General features: G+C 44.7%; 2 protein-coding genes across 3 annotated transcripts; both read right to left on the reverse strand.

Moving 5' to 3' along the window:
- Positions 1-1,924: 1,924 nt before the first annotated feature.
- LOC106575534 (gap junction alpha-3 protein) lies at positions 1,925-9,612 on the reverse strand. 2 transcript variants are annotated; one of them, XM_045697868.2, is made up of 4 exons: positions 9,319-9,612; positions 7,850-7,912; positions 6,613-6,700; positions 1,925-6,506 (listed from the first exon to the last, which is right to left on the reverse strand). In XM_045697868.2, exons 3-4 carry the CDS (start codon positions 6,679-6,681, stop codon positions 5,148-5,150), a joined length of 1,428 nt encoding a protein of 475 aa, XP_045553824.1. In that variant the 5' UTR covers positions 6,682-6,700; positions 7,850-7,912; positions 9,319-9,612; the 3' UTR covers positions 1,925-5,147. The 2 variants fall into 2 exon arrangements, with proteins under 2 accessions (XP_045553824.1, XP_014007565.2); XM_014152090.3 differs by lacking the exon at positions 7,850-7,912.
- Positions 9,613-10,052: 440 nt separating this feature from the next.
- Positions 10,053-12,013, reverse strand: LOC106575596 (gap junction beta-2 protein). The gene is made up of 2 exons (XM_014152196.3): positions 11,404-12,013; positions 10,053-10,931 (listed from the first exon to the last, which is right to left on the reverse strand). The coding sequence occupies exons 1-2, from the start codon at positions 11,886-11,888 to the stop codon at positions 10,571-10,573; spliced, it is 846 nt and encodes a 281-aa protein (XP_014007671.2). The 5' UTR covers positions 11,889-12,013; the 3' UTR covers positions 10,053-10,570.
- Positions 12,014-21,135: the final 9,122 nt, after the last annotated feature.

Below are 21,135 nucleotides of genomic sequence, written 5' to 3' on the forward strand. Positions count from 1 at the left end.
AGGGTCAGTGGGCTAGGTCTGCAGGGGAGGCCAGTGGCGAGGGGGGAATTATAGCCAGCGATTAACTAGGCAATCCTCTGCCAATCACATGATATGAACTAGTGTGGCCATGAAAAAACAACAGGGGGGAGAGAGAGAGAGACCACCTAAAAGGAAGCAATTCCTACACCTATCACCTACAGAGAGATGAACCTGGAGAAGAGTCCCCTAAGCAAGCTGGTCCTGGGGCTCTGTTCACAAACACAAACACACCCCACAGAGCCCCGGGACAGCAACACAATTAGACATAACCAAATCATGAGAAAACAAAAAGATAATTACTTGACACATTGGAAAGAATTAACAAAAAAACAGAGCAAACTAGAATTATATTTGGCCCTAAACAGAGAGTACACAGTGACAGAATATCTGACCATTGTGACTGACCCAAATGTAAGGAAAGCTTTGACTATGTACAGACTCAGTGAGCATAGCCTTGCTATTGAGAAAGGCCACCGTAGGCAGACCTGGCTCTCAAGAGAAGACAGGCTATGTGCACACTACACTGCCCACAAAATGAGGTGGAAACTGAGCTGCACTTCCTAACCTCCTGCCCAATGTATGACAAACATATTTCCCTCAGATTACACAGATCCACAAAGAATTCGAAAAAAACCCGATTTTGATAAACTCCCATATCTACTGGGTGAAATACCACAGTGTGCCATCACAGCAGCAAGATTTGTGACCTGTTGCCACAAGAAAAGGTCCACCAGTGAAGAGAAAACACCATTGTAAATACAACCTGTATTTATGCTTCTTTATTTTCCCTTTTGTACTTTAACCATTTGCACATCGTTACAACACTATATATACATACTATGACATTTGTAATGTCTTTATTCTTTTGGAACTTCTGTGAGTGTAATGCTTACTGTTCATTTTTATTGTTAATTTCACTTTTGTATAATATCTACTTCACTTGCTTTGGCAATGTTAACATATGTTTCCCATGCCAATAAAGCCCCTTGAATTGAATTGAGAGAGGCGGGGGAGTGGGAGATGTGGGGGGGAGGGGAGGTAAGTAGAGAGAGAGAGCACAGTACAGGGCGGGGTTTGGGGGAGAGAGAGAGGTGGGAGAGGTGGGGAGACGTGGGGGAGGGGAGGAAAGTAGAGGGAGAGAACACAGGACAGGGTGGGGTTTGGGGGACAGAGTGAGAGAGGCAGGGGAGTGGGAGATGTGGGGGGAGGGGAGGGGAGGTATGTAGCGGGAGAGAGCACCCTACAGGGTGGGGTTTGGGGGAGAGAAAGAGAGAGGAAGAGTAGGAGAGCTGTATGTAGAGCAAAAGAGGGTGATGGGAAGGAAGAGAGGGAGAGCTAAGGATGGAATATGCTGTCTGTATTCTTCCAAGGACTAAGATCCTCCTCTCCTAGTCCAAGACTTCGCCCACTATCTTTTCTTCAATCCACCAAATTCACTCCGGACTCCCCAATTCTCCAAGATTGTGATCCATTTCACCCCTACACTTCCCTCAGGCCCCTCCCCAAAGTGTATTTTATCTCTGTGAATACTGAACCAGTAAGGGCTAAGTACTGAAAGTGACTGAGATATCTTGACTTTTACTATCACACCCAACTGTTCCCCATTGGTGTTGGTTACAGCCTGTCAGATAGGCTAGCTATAGTTGCATGTTATAAAGGAAACTAAATTACATTTTGATGGACGTTCCTCATCACAGTGTGAAAACCGTGTGCCTGTGTGTCTTCCCAACCTCTCACTCCCTTCTCCTCTCTCCCCCACCCCTTCCTTTCCTCTCACTTCGTCTCCCCCTCCCTTCATACCCCCATGTCCTCAAAAAGCATAACTACTATCTCTTTCTGCATTGTGGGAAGCCAAAGTACTTATTTTATTTCACCAAACAAAACCCCCAGGCGACAAGTTAGATATGGTACAAAAAGTTTATTCAGTAACAGTTTTGTAAACATTTGAGGTAAATTAACATTTACATCAACATGTTCTTACAAAAGTTCAGACGCAAGGCACTTCTCTTCATAGACAGTGATTTCACAATGGGGTATCTGGTCTGAACATGTCTAAATCTCCTTCCCTGCCTAACTGGCCAATGAAATCTCACTCCACGCCAGAGATTCCAAAAGTCCAACAAAATGTCAGTTTTCCGATGGGTGGGGTGCCTGACACAACAATGGAGTATAACTTTAACCTAGCCAAACACCTCTCCAGTATTCTTTCGACAAAAAAGTCAACAAAGAAGCAATATTTTTTTCAAAATCTACTTTTTTGTATTTGGTAATCTGGTAATTCTCTCATAAATATAAATACTTTCTAAAATATCGAGACATCCTCTTTTTGAGATGTCCTTTGTTATTTTATCTTAGAACACCATTCTGTCTTAGCTGTCCAGATCATTATCTACATGCTAAAGTGTTAACTTTAAACAACCAAAATGACAAGGTTATAAACAGAAATTGTGAGTTAACAGAACCGTAACCTGTTTTCAACAACTCTTAACAGAGTTCTATTGGTGGCCATTTTAGATTTTCTCTCTTTGGTGGACAGCTGACATGCTCTTCGTTTTTTTGGGATTACAATGTCACAGCTCGATCCCATCACCTGGTGGCTTTTTTTTAACATACTTGTATGTGCATGGTATGTAAACGATTTGTGAGGCACTTGGATTCTGTGTGTGTGGCAACGCAACAAACAGCAGACATGATTCTCTAAGCATTTTAACACATCATACAGCAGAGCACAGCAACAGCCCATTCACAGTCTCGGTCTAAACCCTCTATCCCAAGATATACCCCAATGTAGAGTTTTTGTGTGTGTGTGTGTGTGTGTGTGTGTGTGTGTGTGTGTGTGTGTGTGTGTGTGTGTGTGTGTGTGTGTGTGTGTGTGTGTGTGTGTGCGTGTGTGTGTGTGTGGAGAGAGAGAGAATAAAAGAAAGAGAGAAAAGAAAGGAAGAAAGAAAGGAAGAAAGGAAGGAAGGAAGGAAGGAAGGAAGGAAGGAAGGAAGGAAGGAAGGAAGGAAGGAAGGAAGGAAGGAAGGAAGGAAGGAAGGAAGGACGAGTGTGAGGCTAAGGGAGGGGGAGATAGGCTGTTTGTTCCCATTTCTCTCTCTATCTACATTGTTGAAATGTACTGTAAGAATCACAACTTTCTGTTCTTACTTTAAGTGCCAAAATTGAAGTGCCCCCTGCTTCTTGTTGCTTTATGGTAATAACCCCAGGTGGTGGTGAAATAATAACATATGATTTCATCATAACAAGGTCAAAGGTCAAGTGCTTGAGTGAGTCAGTTGTAGTGAGTTGTAGTTTCACAGTAACAGAATAGACCGTTGTTCAAAACATAAAGAGGTACAAAATGCAAAAGAGATTTGTCCAAAATATTGTTCGATAGCTATGATTTTTTCCTGAATGTTAGATGACAATAAAAGGAATTAATTTGGAGAGAAAAAAACTGGAAGCTTAAAAGAAATACAACTGCATGTTAAGAGCCATTTTCTGATTTAAAAAACTGGCAGGAGTTTAAGAAAATGATACGCAAATGCACATTCCTATTGATTTTGCTATTATGATCCAGTAACAAAGAATGAAATGTCATTGCCTTAAATAATACTCCTTATCTATCTATCTTCTAGCAATTCTATTGCCTACTCTCTCTAAGCACTATACTGAAACTTCCCATACTGACTACCAGTGGGGGCCTACAGTCTTAAATCTGCTGAATTTCTTTACGATGAGGACACACACTTCTTTAACACACTGCAAACACAAGCGTCAGTATGGGTTCTTTATAAGTCATAATTCTATATGTATAATATACCCTATATGTACTATGTAATATATTTACATATATATATTATTTACCCTGATGTAACTGCCTAAATGTTGTTGTAGACATTGAAACAAGACTCTATAATATATCTATTGCGCACACACACACACACACACACACACACACACACACACACACACACACACACACACACACACACACACACACACACACACACACACACACACACACACACACACACACACACATACAGAAACGTACAGAAAAACACACACACAGACAGAAACACACACACACACACACACACACACACACACACACACACACACACACACACACACACACACACACACACACACACACACACACACACACACACACACACACACAAAGCCTGTGAAGCCTAAAGACCAAGCCTCAGGTTGGGATCGTGGTGGTAACATAGGTTGGAGCTTCACACTAGTATCGCTACACACTACAGTAACCGGTAGGACGTTACCTTATGCACTGGTATTAACCTGGTATTTACTGGTACATTACATATTATCAGAGGGTACTTCATTGTTAACTACCTGGTACCAAAATGTGCCTAGTCGTGCTTGTTTTACAAGTAATTCACAAGGTATTATTGTGTAATTAACATGTCATTTGTAAGTAAATACCAAGTCATTTTGAATAAAGTGCCACCCAGGTACCCTATCCCCGTCTCTCTCCACTCCACCATACTGTCAGAGTGTCCCTCTCTTCATTCAGCTTAATAAGAAGGGTGAGCATGGAACAGCCAGACGGCTAGCTACGAGGCAGACAGACAGACAGACACTAGGAAGAGACAATAGGACACATCGGCTTCATCTTAAAGGGTCCATCACAAGAAAATAAAAAAGAAAGGGGGGAGAGAAAAAAATAAACGAAAGCGCAAACCCTCTTCTGATGTCTACCATCAAAGAATAAAGAAAACAGCAGAATTATATTCATCTGAAATGTCACTAATGTCCCAAACTAGTTAGTCCAATATCTCTAATCCTTTCATGGCATCTGAGCTGCAAACAGTGAATGTGTGTGTTCCCTCTCCACACACGTGTTGGCACCTCAGAACTCTGAAGCACTAAGCTATGCCTCACCTCACCGAATGCATCTCCAGATAACGCAACTTTGGTAGAGAGTAATGTCAGGAGCATCTCAACTCCAGAGCCCCCCCTCCCACATCGCCTCTGTATTTCACACAACATTTGACACCTGCGCCTCAAAGATATATCATGTATAGAACCCAGAGGCATTGGTGGTGGATAGGGGTCTGCATGTGTTTGTATGTGATTGTGTGAAGGTGTGTGAGAGTGTGTGTGTGTATGTGTTACACGGCAAGGTCGTCGGCCCGGGCTCGGACACTGCTGGTCTTGCTGGCCCTGCTCAGCCTGCGGGCGTCCACCGCTATGAAAACGGGCGGCTCGTGCATCTCCACCCGGGTCACCGTGACATCATCAACGTGCGTCAGTGGCAGCGCCGCCTCCGCTTCCTCTTCTTCCTGCTGCTGGTGCTCCTCACTCCTTCTCGATTCCCCCAGGGGGAGGGTGGAGGAGCGGGAGTCGGGGATAGGAGGGGCAGTGTCCGGTGGAGGGGGTGACTGCTCCTGGTCAGAGGAGGTGGGGGAGGAGGAGGAGGGTGGCGGAGAAGGGGAAGAGGGAGGAGGAGGGTAGGAGGAGGACTTGGCAGCATCCAGAGTCTGCAGCTCCATGGCCATCTTGGCCCAGTTCTGCTCCACGGACTGCTGCTGGCCACTGCCCTCGCTGCCGTAGAAGGATGTGGGAGGAGCCTCCAGCAGGAAGTCTTCATGGAAAGGGTCCATCTTGAGTTCCGCCGCCGCTGCCTGCTGCTCGGATAAAGCGGCCGTGGCGTTTGCCTGCTCGTTGGGCAGGTACACCACGTTCACGCCACCGTACGTGGGCAGGCAGTTGAGGGTCGGGTGGGCGATCCCCTCCTGGATCATATTGGACTCCACCGCCTCGTCTCTGGCCAGGGGGAGCGCCATTCGGTCGGGCGCAAACTCGTTGCTGACCCCCTGCTTCACCTTCTTCCATCCCAGGTGGTATATCTCCAGCAGGTTGAGCAGCAGGGAGACGCAGGCTACCACCAGCATGAAGATGATGAAGATGGTCTTCTCTGTGGGGCGTGAGATGAAGCAGTCAACCGTGTTGGGGCAGGGCCAGCGACCACACTTATACAGGGGGCTGAGCTGGAAGCCGTACAGGAAGTACTGACCCAGGATGAAGCCCACTTCGAACAGCGTCTTGAAGATGATGTTGAACACGTACGTGCGCAGGAGAGCTCCCCGGATGCGGATTTTACCGTGCTCGTCTCTGATTGGGGGCTTCTCCTTTTTCCCTCCTCCTCCTCCGTTCCTGTACAGATGGTCTCTCTCCTCCTGGTGCCGGCTGGCCTTCCGCTGCTCCTCCTCCTTCTCCCGGCGTTTCTCCTCCATGCGGACAATGTGCAGCACGTGTCCCAGGTAGATCAAGGTGGGCGTGGACACGAAGATAATCTGCAGCACCCAGAAGCGGATGTGCGAGATGGGGAAGGCTTCGTCGTAGCACACGTTCTCGCAACCAGGCTGCTGCGTGTTGCAGGTGAAGTCCGACTGCTCGTCACCCCACACTTCCTCCGCAGCCGCCCCCAGGACCAGGATACGGAAGATGAAGAGGACTGTCAGCCACACCTGGACACAAGGGACATAACACCACATAAGTGGCTATATACCACAGGAATAAAAGGGTAAATCAATCAAATAACTGTATAAATGTATCAATCGATCAATCAGTCACCTTGCCAATCACTGTGGAGTGTTCTTGAGCGTTCTCCAGCAGCCGCCCCAGAAAGCTCCAGTCACCCATGCTTCACACGATTTCTAGCCTGGGGAGAGAGAGCACAGCCTGGGATGAGTAGCAACTGGGTGAGGCCTGGGTGGGGAGAGGCTGGGGGGGAATGGCTGGGGGAGAGAGGTAGGGAGAGGCTGGAGGAGAGAGGAGGGGAGAGGCTGGAGGAGAGGCAGGAGAGAGGTTGGGTGAAGCAGGAGAGAGGTGCAGATAGAGAGGTGGGGGAAAGCTGGAGATAGGTGGGAGCAACAGAGAGGGAACAGGGCTGTGTAGGCACCGACTGGGGATGAGAGGGAAGAGAGAGGTGGGGAGGGAACACACACAGAATGAGAGAGCATAGGCCAGGGAGAGGGGGAGCACAGGCATGGGTGAGTGACAACTGAGAGGGTAAGAAAACAGGAAAGGGAGGTGGGGAAATGAGAGAGGAGGACATGAGAGAAGAGGGGAATAAAAACTTTGAATGAAAATGTACAGGTTCAGAAACCAAAACAAACATTGACCTCTGGTTTGAAGCCATAATATTACAAAATATTACTGTCATATTATGCACACACATTGTATCCATCCTATTTACTTTCTGCTCCCAACATCACTCTGTGAAGTCACACAATCTCTCAGGTAAAGCCAATGCGTTTGGCACTGAAGGAGGCAGCGGGGCTGCATTTAGGAGGCGGCATGATTCCTTTTTCTACATAAAGGATACATATCTGTTGTAATATATTTCTATCTGAAGGTTCTGTAATGTGGCATCCCACTCAGCACAGCCCAGAACAGCTGTGGAGAGCACCGAACAACACTCGTCTCCCTCAGACACAGGATGGACGCCGTCGAGTCAGTCATACGGGACTAACAAGCTGCCTTGATCACTTTCACTCTCCACCGGCCACATACTTCTCTAATACATTCTCTAATCACAGTACTGGAGACTGAGGTTAAACGCTCCAATAAAAAATCCTGAGCACCACCATTGTGCTTCTTACAGGCCTACTAGAATCATTAGCAGCAATTCAAAGGAACGTTTTTTCCCAATGCTGACGTTTTACAGTTCTATCAATTTGAAATCAGCTACAATTGAGAATCCAGTGCCCACGGCAACTTTTGAATACATTGCAAAGCAGACTAAAAAAGGACCAGATATCCGATGACACATAACAGCACCCAAAGCAGTGACAGACGGTGGACTTACTAAAATGTTGTTGTATTGTCAGTGATAAATCCATCGACTAGTGGTTTAAAATAAATACAATACCTGGAAGCAAAAAACAAATCATATCAGTTATGAATTGCAATTATAATGTTATATAAATATGCTTACATTACCCAAATACCCAAATTAACCATTCTTTTCATTGCCTATTGTCTATGCAACTTACAATATAGATACTTCGGAGATGAGTGGAAAACTCAAATATTTTTAGACTGCCTTCTACAAGCCTACTGGCCACCAATAAAAATGTATCATGTCTTCAAAGTCAAAACCCCCCAAAATGTCAATTTCTCTGAAATAGGTCACTTTGATGTTTCTAATTGGACAGACTACATGGAACCATGAACCCTATGAATGCCACAGAATTGATAGACATATGTGTTTTGTTTTGAAAGGCAGATTTAATTGAGGAATGTATACAATCCATCCATAGGCCTGTCTGTGTGTTGCTGGGCAAGCGGGTTACAATGGCTGGCCATCTGTGGCAGTCTGAATGAGTACATAGCAGCCTGGGAGGAATGCTCGGATCATCAGAACACAGAACTGCTGATGAGAGGAAATATTTGCCCGGGATCGACTGATATGCATTTACAGAGGGCTCTATATCACCAATGCATAGATACAACAACAACAAAACAGATCCCAGCTGCATTACTCTACCTGTTACAAACTCCTGTTTGGACATGAAGTGTTTTTACAAACTTTGAAAACAAGGACCTATTTCCCTCATGTAAAATCTATGATTACTATGATTACCACAGTGTCCCAATCTATCGATTGGTGGTGCATTCTTGCTGAATGTAGCCCATATTAGCTCAACTCAAATCACTGGCCTTCTACAGTTCAATATTAATTTCAATAGATGAATCCATGGTCGTTGTGCCTGGCCTTGCCTACTCAATAACGCGCTGGTATCAAAGTGGTGCAATACCCCTCTATAATGACAGTATGTGTCGAGCTGCACAGTATATGTGTTGATCCTTTTGAGGTTTTGATGAAATACCGTCTGTCACCTGTGACAATAGAGAAGCTGCCAGACGCGCATTGTGCTCCTTGGCACTGGCTATTGACCGGGATCATCGGCATTGTGTTGCAGCGGCCGCACCATTTAACTCTTTGACCACACTGACCTAAGTTATTTAAATATATAAACCTTGGGCAGTAGATATCCTAACAGAATACCTATTGATACAGTAATTGATTGCAGGCTAAGTCAAGTCAACATCACTCGCATTGGAATTGGTGAGCGTAAAAGTGGCTACTTGGCGTTCCCAAATAAGCATAAGGACAGGGTGGATGGATAGACTCCCCAAGCCTTGGCCACTTGAAGCAATATCCGGTGGTCACTGAAGCTATCCAAATTTTGAAAGGGTTGGAAAATCCTACAGACCTTCCCAGGTAGAAAGATCCCTCCCCTTCCCTCTCACTCCCCAGCTCTGACAGCTTACCAATCTCCTTTGACAGCGGCCGGCCAAAAACTTTTTCCCGGAAGCGTCGCGATCTGCGTTCTCTTCTTTTCTCCCGCGGGGTTCGAGGCCAGGCGTGCGCGAGAGAAAGAGAGCGAACAAGAGAGAGAGACAGCGCGAGGGTGAGCAAAGCGAAGCTAGTCTAAGGGCGCGTGTGGAACCTGGAGTTGGGGTCCCGCAAAGCGCAGCGGCTGCGTCCCGTGCCCAGCCATCGCTACTGTCACATTGTGTGACCATCCATGAGTGCACGCGTGGGGGAGGGTGGAGGGTGGGGGCGGCGTCGCCCACCCGTCAACCCCCCGTCACCTCCCATCCCACCCTGCCACCCTGCTCTTCCGAAATTCCACACCAGGACTCCAAAATTGTGCATGGCGTCTCCGTGCGCAGGGGGAAAATGATGGCCTTGACAATGTAGGCCTAAATGCATATAGATGAGTTATAGTACAGGAATGGATGTTCCTCTCCCATATTATCTGTACTATCTGAATATCTTCTTTGTGCACTTTGTATATTTTTTGTAGTACTGTATTTTACATTTGTTTTATCTGAAAATAATATAAATATATATCACATCACATCTCATGATTAAGTGCTGGGATGTGCTTCCTCAGGCCCACTAACACGACCACATGATTTACAAACATCTGACCACCCACCATCACCCAAATTGTGAAATGCAGCTTTGCTAAAATGTGTCTCAATGATCAGACAGTAGATCAAATATCTAATATTTTTATTTCACGACTTTTTAAAACACACACATCCTCTGTAGGTCATTGCATAAGCCTTTACTCATAGTACTCTACTGTGATTCTGCGAATGCCATTGTCAGTGTATTTACAATGTTATCTCTTCATTACTAACATCACAATTCCATAAGAGCAATGTCTGTCTGTCTGTCTGTCTGTCTGTCTGTCTGTCTGTCTGTCTGTCTGTCTGTCTGTCTGTCTGTCTGTCTGTCTGTCTGTCTGTCTGTCTGTCTGTCTGTCTGTCTGTCTGTCTGTCTGTCTTTGCCTGTGAGGGGTCAGTGGCCATGTGTGAATATTGGCCACTAGATGGCGTAGTGTCTCCAGTGACTGAAGCGGGGAAGGAGATCTTCTGTGCATGTCTGGAGTGGACTACACAGTGTTTACACATATTTATGATTCGGTGTGTTTGTGTGTGTACTGTAGGCTACTTATGTTTTGCACGTCTGTGTGTGCATATGTACGCTATGTCTATAGCTCCCCCGTCCTCACACCGCCTTGCTGCAGGTGGACCCAGACGAAGAGGACAACAACTTCTCATTCTTCTTGTTCTGCTGCAGAGTCTTGTCTTTGGAAGAGGTTGAGGAACAGTTTGCACCCTTCCCTTTCTGTTTCCCCCCTCTGCGCCGTGATGATGGGCACCGAGCGATAGCCTTGGCGACCAGGTAGGCCAGTTCGGCCATGTTGAGTGCCATACAGACGCAGGAGGAGGCGGCCATGAAAACAGTGAAGACAGTTTTTTCTGTGGGGCGGGAGACAAAGCAGTCCACCACATTGGGACAGGGCCACTGGTCACACTGGACCAGCCTGGGCATCTGGAAGCCGTCGTACAACACGTATAGAGCATACCTGGAGAACGAAGGTGAAGATAAAGGCTTAGAACTACAGATGTAGCATCTTTATTTGAGCCAGTTTGCAACAGCGGGTAAATAATCCTACAGCAACAGGAAATGTGAATTATTATGTGGATTATAATTAATAATGGACATTTTTGTAGGGGTTGATATATTTTTCGTAAAGGGATATTCATGTCTGACATTTCAAAGTGGAAATTACAAACTTCAGAAGCCTTTTAAACCTCAAATACACTACAAGATTTACATTTCCTGCATTGCGGGAACATTCTTCTGCAACAGGGTGATCAAATTAAGATCCTACACTTGTACATGGTGATGTCATGAATCTTGAGGAAGTGTATCTACATCTTATTCTTAAGCGTTTGTATGTAGTGGAGGTGGTTCATTGAGCTACACTCAAGTAACTTGTCTGCCTGAAATAAAGGCTTGTTAGGCTTTGCTCAGTGAGCTAACACAGTACGTACATGAAGCCTCCCTCGAACAGCAGGCGGAAGACCAGACTACAGGCGTACGTCCACCACAGCGGCCCGGCGATTGGCAGCCTCCGCCTCCTCAGGCTCTCTAGCTCAGCCTCCTGGGCCGCCTGGGCCTTGTCGCTGCGGCAACGCCCCCCGACTGAACCCTGCTGCAGGATCTGGCGTTTGTCGCCGTGATGACGGTAGGCCACGTACATGGCGACGAGGAGAGCGGGCGTGGAGACGAAGACAAGCTGCAGACACCAGAGCCTGATGTGGGACACGGGGAAGAAGTGGTCGTAGCAGACGTTCTCGCAGCCCGGCTGCAGGGTATTGCAGACAAAGTCGCTCTGTTCGTCCCCCCAGACGCTTTCGGCCGCCAGGACCAGCACGGTGACCCGGAAGATGAAGAGGACAGACAGCCACACCTTCCCCAGGCTGGTAGAGTGGCGGTTCACACCAGCCAGCTGGGCGTACAAGGTCCCCCAGGTCATCTCTCCTGCTCCTCTGGCCCAGAACACAGACCTCTACCCTGGGGAGAGACCAGAGGAGAGAGGGGGTGAGGGCTGGATCGAAGTAGGGAGAGTTGGAGGGAAGATAGAGGAAGGAGGAGATAAGAAAACATTAGGTACAGGGTCCCCAAGCTCATTGTTCCTCTGCTGCCCAGGAACAATCCACTCTACTCTAGGGAGAGAGGAGAGGAGAAGGGGGGTGAAAGTTGAGGTTAAAAAAATAAATAGAGAGGGAGGAGAATAAGAATGAGATGAGAGGAGGAGGAGAGAGAGACAGAGAGAGAGAACTGAATACAGTTGCTTGGCTAGTCCAGTGCCAATGTTGTAATGAACTATTGATCCAGCCAACATTTCTAATGTACTACACTCTTAGAAAAAAGGGGTTCTTTGTCTTTCCCCATAGGAGAACCCTTTTTGGTTCCAGGTAGAACCCTTTTTGGTTCCAGGTCAAACACTTTTTGGTTCCACGTAGAACCAAAAAGGGTTTGGAAAGGGTACTTCATGGAACCGAAAAGGGTTCTACCTGGAACCAAAAAGTGTTTGACCTGGAACCAAAAAAGGGTTCTACAAAGGTTTCTCCAAAAAAATATCACAGTTTCATCTCACTGAATTAAAATGCTATTTGTAAAAGGAAAAGAAAACATTTTTACACATTCTTAAAACCCCCTAAGAGTGTACAGCTACGCTATATAGCCGTACTAAGTTTTTATAACTGCACGTTACATTCACCTCTCGAAGACACCCAATATTCACATCAATGGGGTTTACATGTTCTAATAATAAAATATCAATAAGTTGAAGTGTTATTTTTTTATTCACTTCATAAGTTGTTTTTAAAGTGACTTTGAGGTTCAATGTGTAGTGAAAAGAGTTATATAAAATACATCTATTATTATTATGATAGGTAAATTCAAGACATTGTGCAAAATGAAATTATTATTTTCAACCCCACAATACTTCCATCATGTGTTAACAAAAATACATTTTACATAACACGTCTCCAAAGTTTTTTAAATGTTCCATCTAATGAAACAAACAGAGAAAAAGAAGTCAGCTGACAGAGAACAGAACAACACATCAACCTGCCTTCGTCACCTTTTCTCTCCTGTGTGTCAGGGAGGCTCCATGTACCCCCACTTCTTCTGCTTGGTTCACTCTGCCATAGTCAGATCCAACAGAGCTCCAGGGAGAGACCGTCTAGGGTAAGACGCAGTCCACTGATTTACCGCTGACTAGAACTGATGTGCTCTGAGCGCTCTCAGAGACGTACCTGAACTGGTGGATTCACCTGCGTGACATCAGTTTCGGGGCGGAGCTGAAATCTGGAGCGACAACAAGTGCAGTTTGAGTGAGTCTTGAGCTGATGTTCCTATGTATAAGAAACACACAAGCCATAGATGTTGTGCTGATCTGCATCTTTCTCTGCTTCACTCAAATATATTTATGTGTGTGTGTGTGTGTGTGTGTGTGGTGTGTGTGTGTGTGTGTGTGTGTGTGTGTGTGTGTGTGTATATATACTGACTGAGGAGGAGTTCATTCAGTCAGTTTATCAAAAGAGGTTTTGTTTTCTTGTGGTTCTAACCAAACAGCGAATCCCACATTGAGTGATTATACTTCTTTTGGTGTGCGGATGCACAAACCAGGTCTTGATGTCTTTATACTCAAATGTGGTCAAAATGTTGACCTCAGGGAATGTTTTACACACTATGAATTTTTAGCTAAATCTAGACTTAAACACTCCACAAAACACATTGAACCCTACCCCAACACAACACAATCCCATCCCACCCCCATCCAGGTGCTTGCAAGATCCAGTTTGTTCATGCACCTTGGTTGAACTGCATTGTAGCAGTATACAGTATTCCATCCCAAACAATCCCCTTCTGTCTGAGTGGCTCAGTGGACGAGGTGAAACACTTTCCTTTCTATTCATCTCTCTGTTCCCTACTCTGTTCTTCCCTCCCTTCATCCCTCACTACCAAACAGCTCCCACCAGATTGGGTTTCCCTAATCACCCCCATCCTGCCCCACCAGGATAACAGCAGGGCACACACACACACACACACACACACACACACACACACACACACACACGGTTATCTCCTATTTCTTGGGGATTGGGGGTGGATGCCCAATGGTAGATTGGGTGTGGAAAGAGAAGAGGGGCTGAAGGGTGGGTCACAAACCCCGCTGAGGGCAGAGGAAGGAGGGGGTACAGGGCTCGATAGGGCTGAGGTGGGGTGGGTAGTGAGTACAGGCATGGCGTTGTGTGGCTCCTTTTGGCGACAACAACAGTTCTGTTTACCAATGAGGTGAGTTGACACTGGGGTCTGGTGCTGCATGACAAGAGACACAACCAGAGTGATGATAACTGGTAATGTCCTCCTCAGCCAGACGGGATTTGCTCATCTGAGAAATGTGTATAGTATTTAGACTGTGTGTATTGCATTGAGACTGTGAGTGTGTATTGTATTGAGACTGTGAGTGTGTATTGCATTGAGACTGTGAGTGTGTATTGCATTGAGACTGAGTGTGTATTGCATTGAGACTGTGAGTGTGTATTGCATTGAGACAGTGAGTGTGTATTGCATTGAGACAGTGAGGGTGTATTGTATTGAGACTGTGAGTGTGTATTGCATTGAGACTGTGAGTGTGTATTGTATTGAGACTGTGAGTGTGTATTGTAGTGAGACTGTGAGTGTGTATTGCATTGAGACTGTGAGTGTGTATTGCATTGAGACTGTGAGTGTGTATTGCATTGAGACAGTGAGGGTGTATTGTATTGAGACAGTGAGAGTGTATTGTATTGAGACTGTGAGTGTGTATTGCATTGAGACTGTGAGTGTGTATTGTATTGAGACTGTGAGTGTGTATTGTAGTGAGACTGTGAGTGTGTATTGCATTGAGACTGTGAGTGTGTATTGTATTGAGACTGTGAGTGTGTATTGCATTGAGACAGTGAGGGTGTATTGTATTGAGACTGTGAGTGTGTATTGCATTGAGACTGTGAGTGTGTATTGTATTGAGACTGTGAGTGTGTATTGTATTGAGACTGTGAGTGTGTATTGCATTGAGACTGTGAGTGTGTATTGCATTGAGACTGTGAGTGTGTATTGTATTGAGCCTGTGAGTGTGTATTGTATTGAGGCTGTGAGTGTGTATTGTATTGAGACTGTGAGTGTGTATTGTAGTGAGACTGTGAGTGTGTATTATAGTGAGGCTGTGAGTGTGTATTGTAGTGAGACTGTGAGTGTGTATTGTAGTGAGGCTGTGAGTGTGTATTGTAGTGAGGCTGTGAGTGTGTATCGTATTGAGACTGTGAGTGTGTATTGTAGTGAGGCTGTGAGTGTGTATTGTAGTGAGACTGTGAGTGTGTATTGTAGTGAGACTGTGAGTGTGTATCATATTGAGACTGTGAGTGTGTATTGTAGTGAGACTGTGAGTGTGTATTGTAGTGAGGCTGTGAGTGTGTATCGTATTGAGACTGTGAGTGTGTATTGTAGTGAGACTGTGAGTGTGTGTGTGTGTCTCTGTACATGTGCATGTGAAGCAGCACATTCCATGCACATGTAACAAGGGCTGCATAACTGTCTGATTCTGTAACTTCGTCAGATCAGTTAGATCCAATCTGAGCTTTCACCCTGTGGAGATCGCTATCTATATTTCAATGGCAGATCTCATTAAAGATCAACCTCTAGCCATTTGCAGGTACATAGACACACATGTTGGAGTGTAGGACTTGTCACCTCAGCACGATTCTCTGCTTCATTTATCCCATTAAATGATGGCTCCAAATCTGGTTTACCCTATTGGAAGATTGGAAAGACATTTTCACCAAAAATCGTAACACCCTCCACCAATTCCACTGTCTAGCATTTGTATATTCACTTCCTGTTGAACGCAGAACGAGGGAGAGCTCGGATTGTTTATCTATCTAAGTCTATCTAAAAGTTTCTTAGCAGCTAGTTACTTTTTGAGTTTAGATCATGCGACGCGGTTGGCATCAGTTGCTTAGACCGCTGCTATCTGTCCAGTGATCCTGCCAACCCAGGGTCTGAGGAGCTGCTTGGCGTAGCAGCTAGCCTATCAAAATAGCTGGGGTTTTTTGAGGGCTTGAACGCAGCACGTGACGCTGTTAGCCATTGTGGCTTTGACTGCGGCTTGTGGCTGTCTAGATCTCTACTGTTTGTTGTTTTCAATCTTCCCTGCAACCTGCCCTGTCTGGAACTGCGAGGAGTTACAGCGTAACCTGTGTTGCTACCATGACAAAGACCAAAGCGGGCGGTAGTACCTTTGAGGACAGGGGTGTCTCTCTATCACAGGGGAAGAGTCTTTTAACAAACAAAAATAGTTCTACAAGCAGTTGTCACAACAACAAGAAAATAGCTTAAAGTATTTTGTCCAAATACTGGTGGAGTCAACTAATAAAAGAATGTGATCAGAGAGGTCCAGGACCTGAAGAACAATTGACAGTTCTCCCAGGGTCAGCTCGATGACTTTAAACATGAGAACGGAAATATGACTGCATTCTGTAAGTCATTGAGAGAGGACATTAGTTCTGTATGTGAATCCATGACAACAATGACGGAAAAATCAGATTATCTCGAGGGACAATCAAGGCAGAACAACATGGCTGTGGACGGAACTGCAGAATCTCCACATGAGACCTGGACGGAGGACAAAGTGATCTCGGAGAAACTGAAGATGGACCACAGGAAGATTGAGGCAGAGCGCGCTCACAGATCTGGAAAACCCACCACTGGCCCAGGTGACAGGCCCAGGCCAATAATGGTCAAGATCCTGAGATTCAAGGACAAGGTAGCTGTTCTGGAAAGAGCCAAGAACTTCAGAGGAATGTATATCTTCCTCAACTAGAACTATCCGGAAGCTGTGCGCCAGAAGATGAAAGAACTTATCCCAGCCATAAAAGCTGCCAGAGCACGTGGGGACATTGCTTACATCTGCTTATGACAGGCTCATTGTCCACCCTCCCTCCCAAAAGCCTGGAAGGGATGAGAGAGCCAAGCCTATGGGTTCGTAGCTTCAACCCTGCACACACACACACACACACACACACACACACACACACACACACACACACACACACACACACACACACACACACACACACACACACACACACACACACACACACACACACACACACACACACACACACACACACACACACACACACCAACTGATTAATGGACTGCTGAATGTATATATTTGTCTCTTGCTTTGTTTTCTCTTTTCCATATTATGTCTATCTCTAATATGCTACCCAGGAAAGGGCTCAAAATAGCCCATATTAATACATGTAGCCTTAGAAAAAAGGTTTATGAAATCAATAACTTGCTAACATCAGATAACATTCCTATATTAGCCATTTCTGAGACTCACTTAGGTAATTCATTTGATGATACAGCAGTAGCAATACAAGGACATAACATCTACAGGAGAGACAGGAATGCTTATGGGGGAGGTGTTGCTGTATATATTCAGAGCCATATCCCTCTAATGCTTAGAGAATATCTTATGCAAGTGTTATTGAAGTGTTGTGGTTGCAGGTTCACTTGGCACATCTAAAGCCTTTTCTTTTGCAGTGTTGCTGTAGGCCACCAAGTACTAACAGTGGGTATCAAAATAATATGTGTGAAATGCTTGATAGTGTATGTGATGTAAACAGAGAGGTCTACTTTCTTGGGGACCTGAATAATTGACTGGTTTTCATCAAGCTGTCCGCTCAAGAGGAAGCGTTTCACTGTAACCAGTGCCTGTAATCTGGTTCAGGTTATTAATCAATTTACCAGGGTATTTACAAACACTACAGGAACAAGATCATCTACATGTATTGATCACATATTTACTAATACTGTAGAACTTTTATCAAAGCTGTATCCATACCCATTGGATGCAGTGATCACAATATAGTGGCTATATCCAGGAAAGCCAAAGTTCCAAAAGCTGATCCTAAAATAGTGTATAAGAGATCATACAAAAGATTTTGCTGTGACTCTTATGTGGATGATATAAAAAATATTTATTGGTCTAATGTGATTAATGAGGAGCATCCAGACACTGCACTTGATGAATTTATGAAATTGCTTCTTCCAATTATTGTTAAACATGCACCTGCTAAGAAACTGAGTGTTAGAAATGGCTCCATGGATTGATGAGGATTTGAAAAACGGTATGGTTGAAAGAGATGGGGCAAAAGGAGTGGCTAATAAGTCTGGCTACACATCTGACTGGCTGACTTACCCCAAATTGAGAAATTATGTGACTAAACTCAAAAAGAAGAAGAAGAAGAAGAAATTGTATTATGAAGCCAAGATCAATGATATAAAGAATAATGGAGAAAAAAAACTTTGGGGTACTTTAAATGAAATTATGGGCAGAAAGACAAATTCAACTCCATCTTTCATCGAATCAGATGGCTTATTCATCACAAAACCGTTTGATGATGCCAATTATATTAATGATTACTTCATTGGCAAAGTGGGAAAACTGAGGCAGGAAATGCCAACAACTAACAGTGACCCATTGTACTTAAGTATAAAAAAATTAATAATGAAAGAAAAGTTAACAGTTTTAATTTTGTCAATAATGACAAACCTCGTGGCATTGACAACTTAGATGGAAAGCTACAGGATGGTAGCTGACTCTATAGCCACTCCTATCTGTCATATCTTTAATCTGAGACTAGAGGAAAGTCTTTGTCCTGGAGGGAAGCCAAAGTCATTCTGCTACCCAAGAGTGGTAAAGCGGCCTTTACTGGTTGTAACAGCAGACATATCAGCTTACTGCCAACTCTTAGCAAACTGTTGGAAAAATGTGTTTTGTGTTTGACCAAATACAATCCTATTTCTCTGTAAACAAATTAATAACAGACTTTCAGCATGCTTATAGAGAAGGGCACTCAACATGTACTGCACTGACACAAATGCCTGTTGACTGGTTGAAAGAAATTGATAATAAGAAGATTGTGGGAGCTGTACTGTTAGATTTCAGAGCAACCTTAGACATTATTGACCCTAACCTGTTGTTGAGAATGGCTTTTCAACATCTGCCATATTGTGGATTCAGAGCTATCTATCTAATAGAACTCAGAGGGTTTTCTTTAATGGAAGCTTCTCTAATTTCAAACATGCAAAGTGTGGTGTACCGCAGGGCAGCTCTCTAGGCCCTCTACTCTTTTCTATGTTTACCAATAACTTGCCACTGGCATTAAACAAGGCATGTGTGTCCATGTATTCTGATGATTCAACCATATACACATCAACAACCACAGCTAATGAAGTCACTGAAACCTTAACAAAGAGTTGCAGTCTGTTTTGGAATGGGAAGCCAGTAATAAACTGGTCCTGTACATCTCTAAAACTAAGAGCATTGTATTTGGTATAAATCACTCTAGACCTCAGCTGAATCTGGTAATGAATGGTGTGGCTGTTGAACAAGTTACTTGGCATTACCTTAGACTGTAAACTGTCATGGTCAAAACATATAGATTCAATGGTTGTAAAGATAGGGAGAGGCCTGTTCGTAATAAAAAGATGATCTGCTTTTATGACATCGCACTGCAAAAAGCAAGTCCTGCAGGCTCTAATTTTATCTTATCTTCACTATTGTCTGGTCTTGTGGTCGAGTGCTGCAAGGAAAGACCTAGTTAAGCTGCAGTTAGGATCCCCACTTCATTTTAAGAATGTGAAATGTCAGAGTAATAGTAGAGAGAATTATTTATTTCAGCTTTTATTTCTTTCATCACAATCCCAGTGGGTCAGAAGTTTACATACACTCAATTAGTATATGGTAGTATTGCCTTTAAACTGTTTAACTTGGGTCAAACGTGTCAATAATTTTGGTGAATTTTGGCCCATTCCTCCTGACAGAGCTGGTGTAACAGTCAGGTTTGTAGGACTCCTTCCTCGCACACGCTTTTTCAGTTCTGCCCACAAATGTTCTATAGGGTTGAGGTCAGGGCTATGTGATGGCCACTCCAATACCATGACTTTGTTGTCCTTAAGCCATTTTGCCACAACTTTGGAAGTATGCTTGGGGTCTGTCACGCCCTGACCTGAGAGAGACGGTTTATTTCTCTATTTTGTTAGGTCAGGGTGTGGGGTGGGCATTCTATGTTTTGTATTTCTTTGTTTTGGTCCGAGTATGGTTCCTAATCAGAGGCAGCTGTCTATCGTTGTCTCTGATTAGGAATCATACTTAGGCAGCCTTTTCCCACCTGTGTTTGTGGGTAGTTATTTTCTGTTTTGTTATCTGTTACCTGACAGAACTGTTGGCCGTTTGTTTGTTATTTTTGCTTTAGTGTTCCGAGTTAAAATAAATATTCATTATGAACACTCAACACGCTGCACCTTAGTCCCCTCTCTACGACGGTCGTTACAGGGTCATTGTCCATTTGGATGACCCATTTGCGACCAAGCTTTAATTTCCTGACTGATGTCTTGAGATGTTGCTTCAATATATCCACATCATTTTCTTTCCTCATGATGCCATCTATTTTGTGAAGTGCACCAGTCCCTCCTGCAGCAAAGCACCCCCACAACACGATGCTGCCACCCCCGTGCTTCACGGTTGGGATGGTGTTCTTCGGCTTGCAAGCCTCTCCCTTTTTCCTCCAAACATAATGATGGTCATTATGACCAAAACAGTTCTCTTTTTGTTTCATCAGACCAGAGGACATTTCTCCAAAAAGTACGTTCTTGTCACGATTACCAGGATCAGTAGAGAGGCAGAGTCAGGTGCAGGAGACAGAGGTCTGGAGTGATAGTGGTTTTTAATAGGAAATCCGGGAACAACACAAGAAGCCGAAAGGCACAGGGCGCACATAAACTCAACTAGGGAAAACACGTTCCCAGAACAAAAGACGCACGGGGCGCGGCCCGGTAAATATATATAACAAAGAGCGCAGCACTCACTAACCACTGTCCAGAGTTGACATAAAACAATCCCGCACGAAATCCTGAACTGAAAAGACACACTAAATAACCTAACTAATGACAGACAAGAAACAGGTGCGGATCAGACAGACAAAACCAAAAGACACAGAAACATAGATCGGTGGCAGCTAGTAGGCCGGCGACGACGACCGCCGAGCGCCGCCCGACCGAGGAGGGGCGCCACCTTCTGTGGATACTGTGACAGTTCTTTGTCCCCATGTGCAGTTGCAAATCGTAGTCTGGCTTTTTTATGGTGGTTTTGGAGAAGTGGC

The sequence above is a fragment of the Salmo salar genome, chromosome 16 (genome assembly GCF_965601325.2).
Source record: "Salmo salar chromosome 16, fSalSal1, whole genome shotgun sequence".
Lineage (NCBI taxonomy): Eukaryota > Metazoa > Chordata > Actinopteri > Salmoniformes > Salmonidae > Salmo > Salmo salar.

Excerpts from the sequence above, each read along its gene's own strand:
- LOC106575534 (XM_014152090.3), bottom strand. The coding sequence starts at position 6,681 with ATGGGTGACTGGAGCTTTCTGGGGCGGCTGCTGGAGAACGCTCAAGAA. Across the intron at positions 6,507-6,612 it reads ACTCCACAGTGATTGGCAAG|GTGTGGCTGACAGTCCTCTT; the intron begins GTGACTGATTGA and ends CCTTGTGTCCAG.
- LOC106575596 (XM_014152196.3), bottom strand. The coding sequence starts at position 11,888 with ATGACCTGGGGGACCTTGTACGCCCAGCTGGCTGGTGTGAACCGCCAC. Across the intron at positions 10,932-11,403 it reads CTGTTCGAGGGAGGCTTCAT|GTATGCTCTATACGTGTTGT; the intron begins GTACGTACTGTG and ends TTCGTTCTCCAG.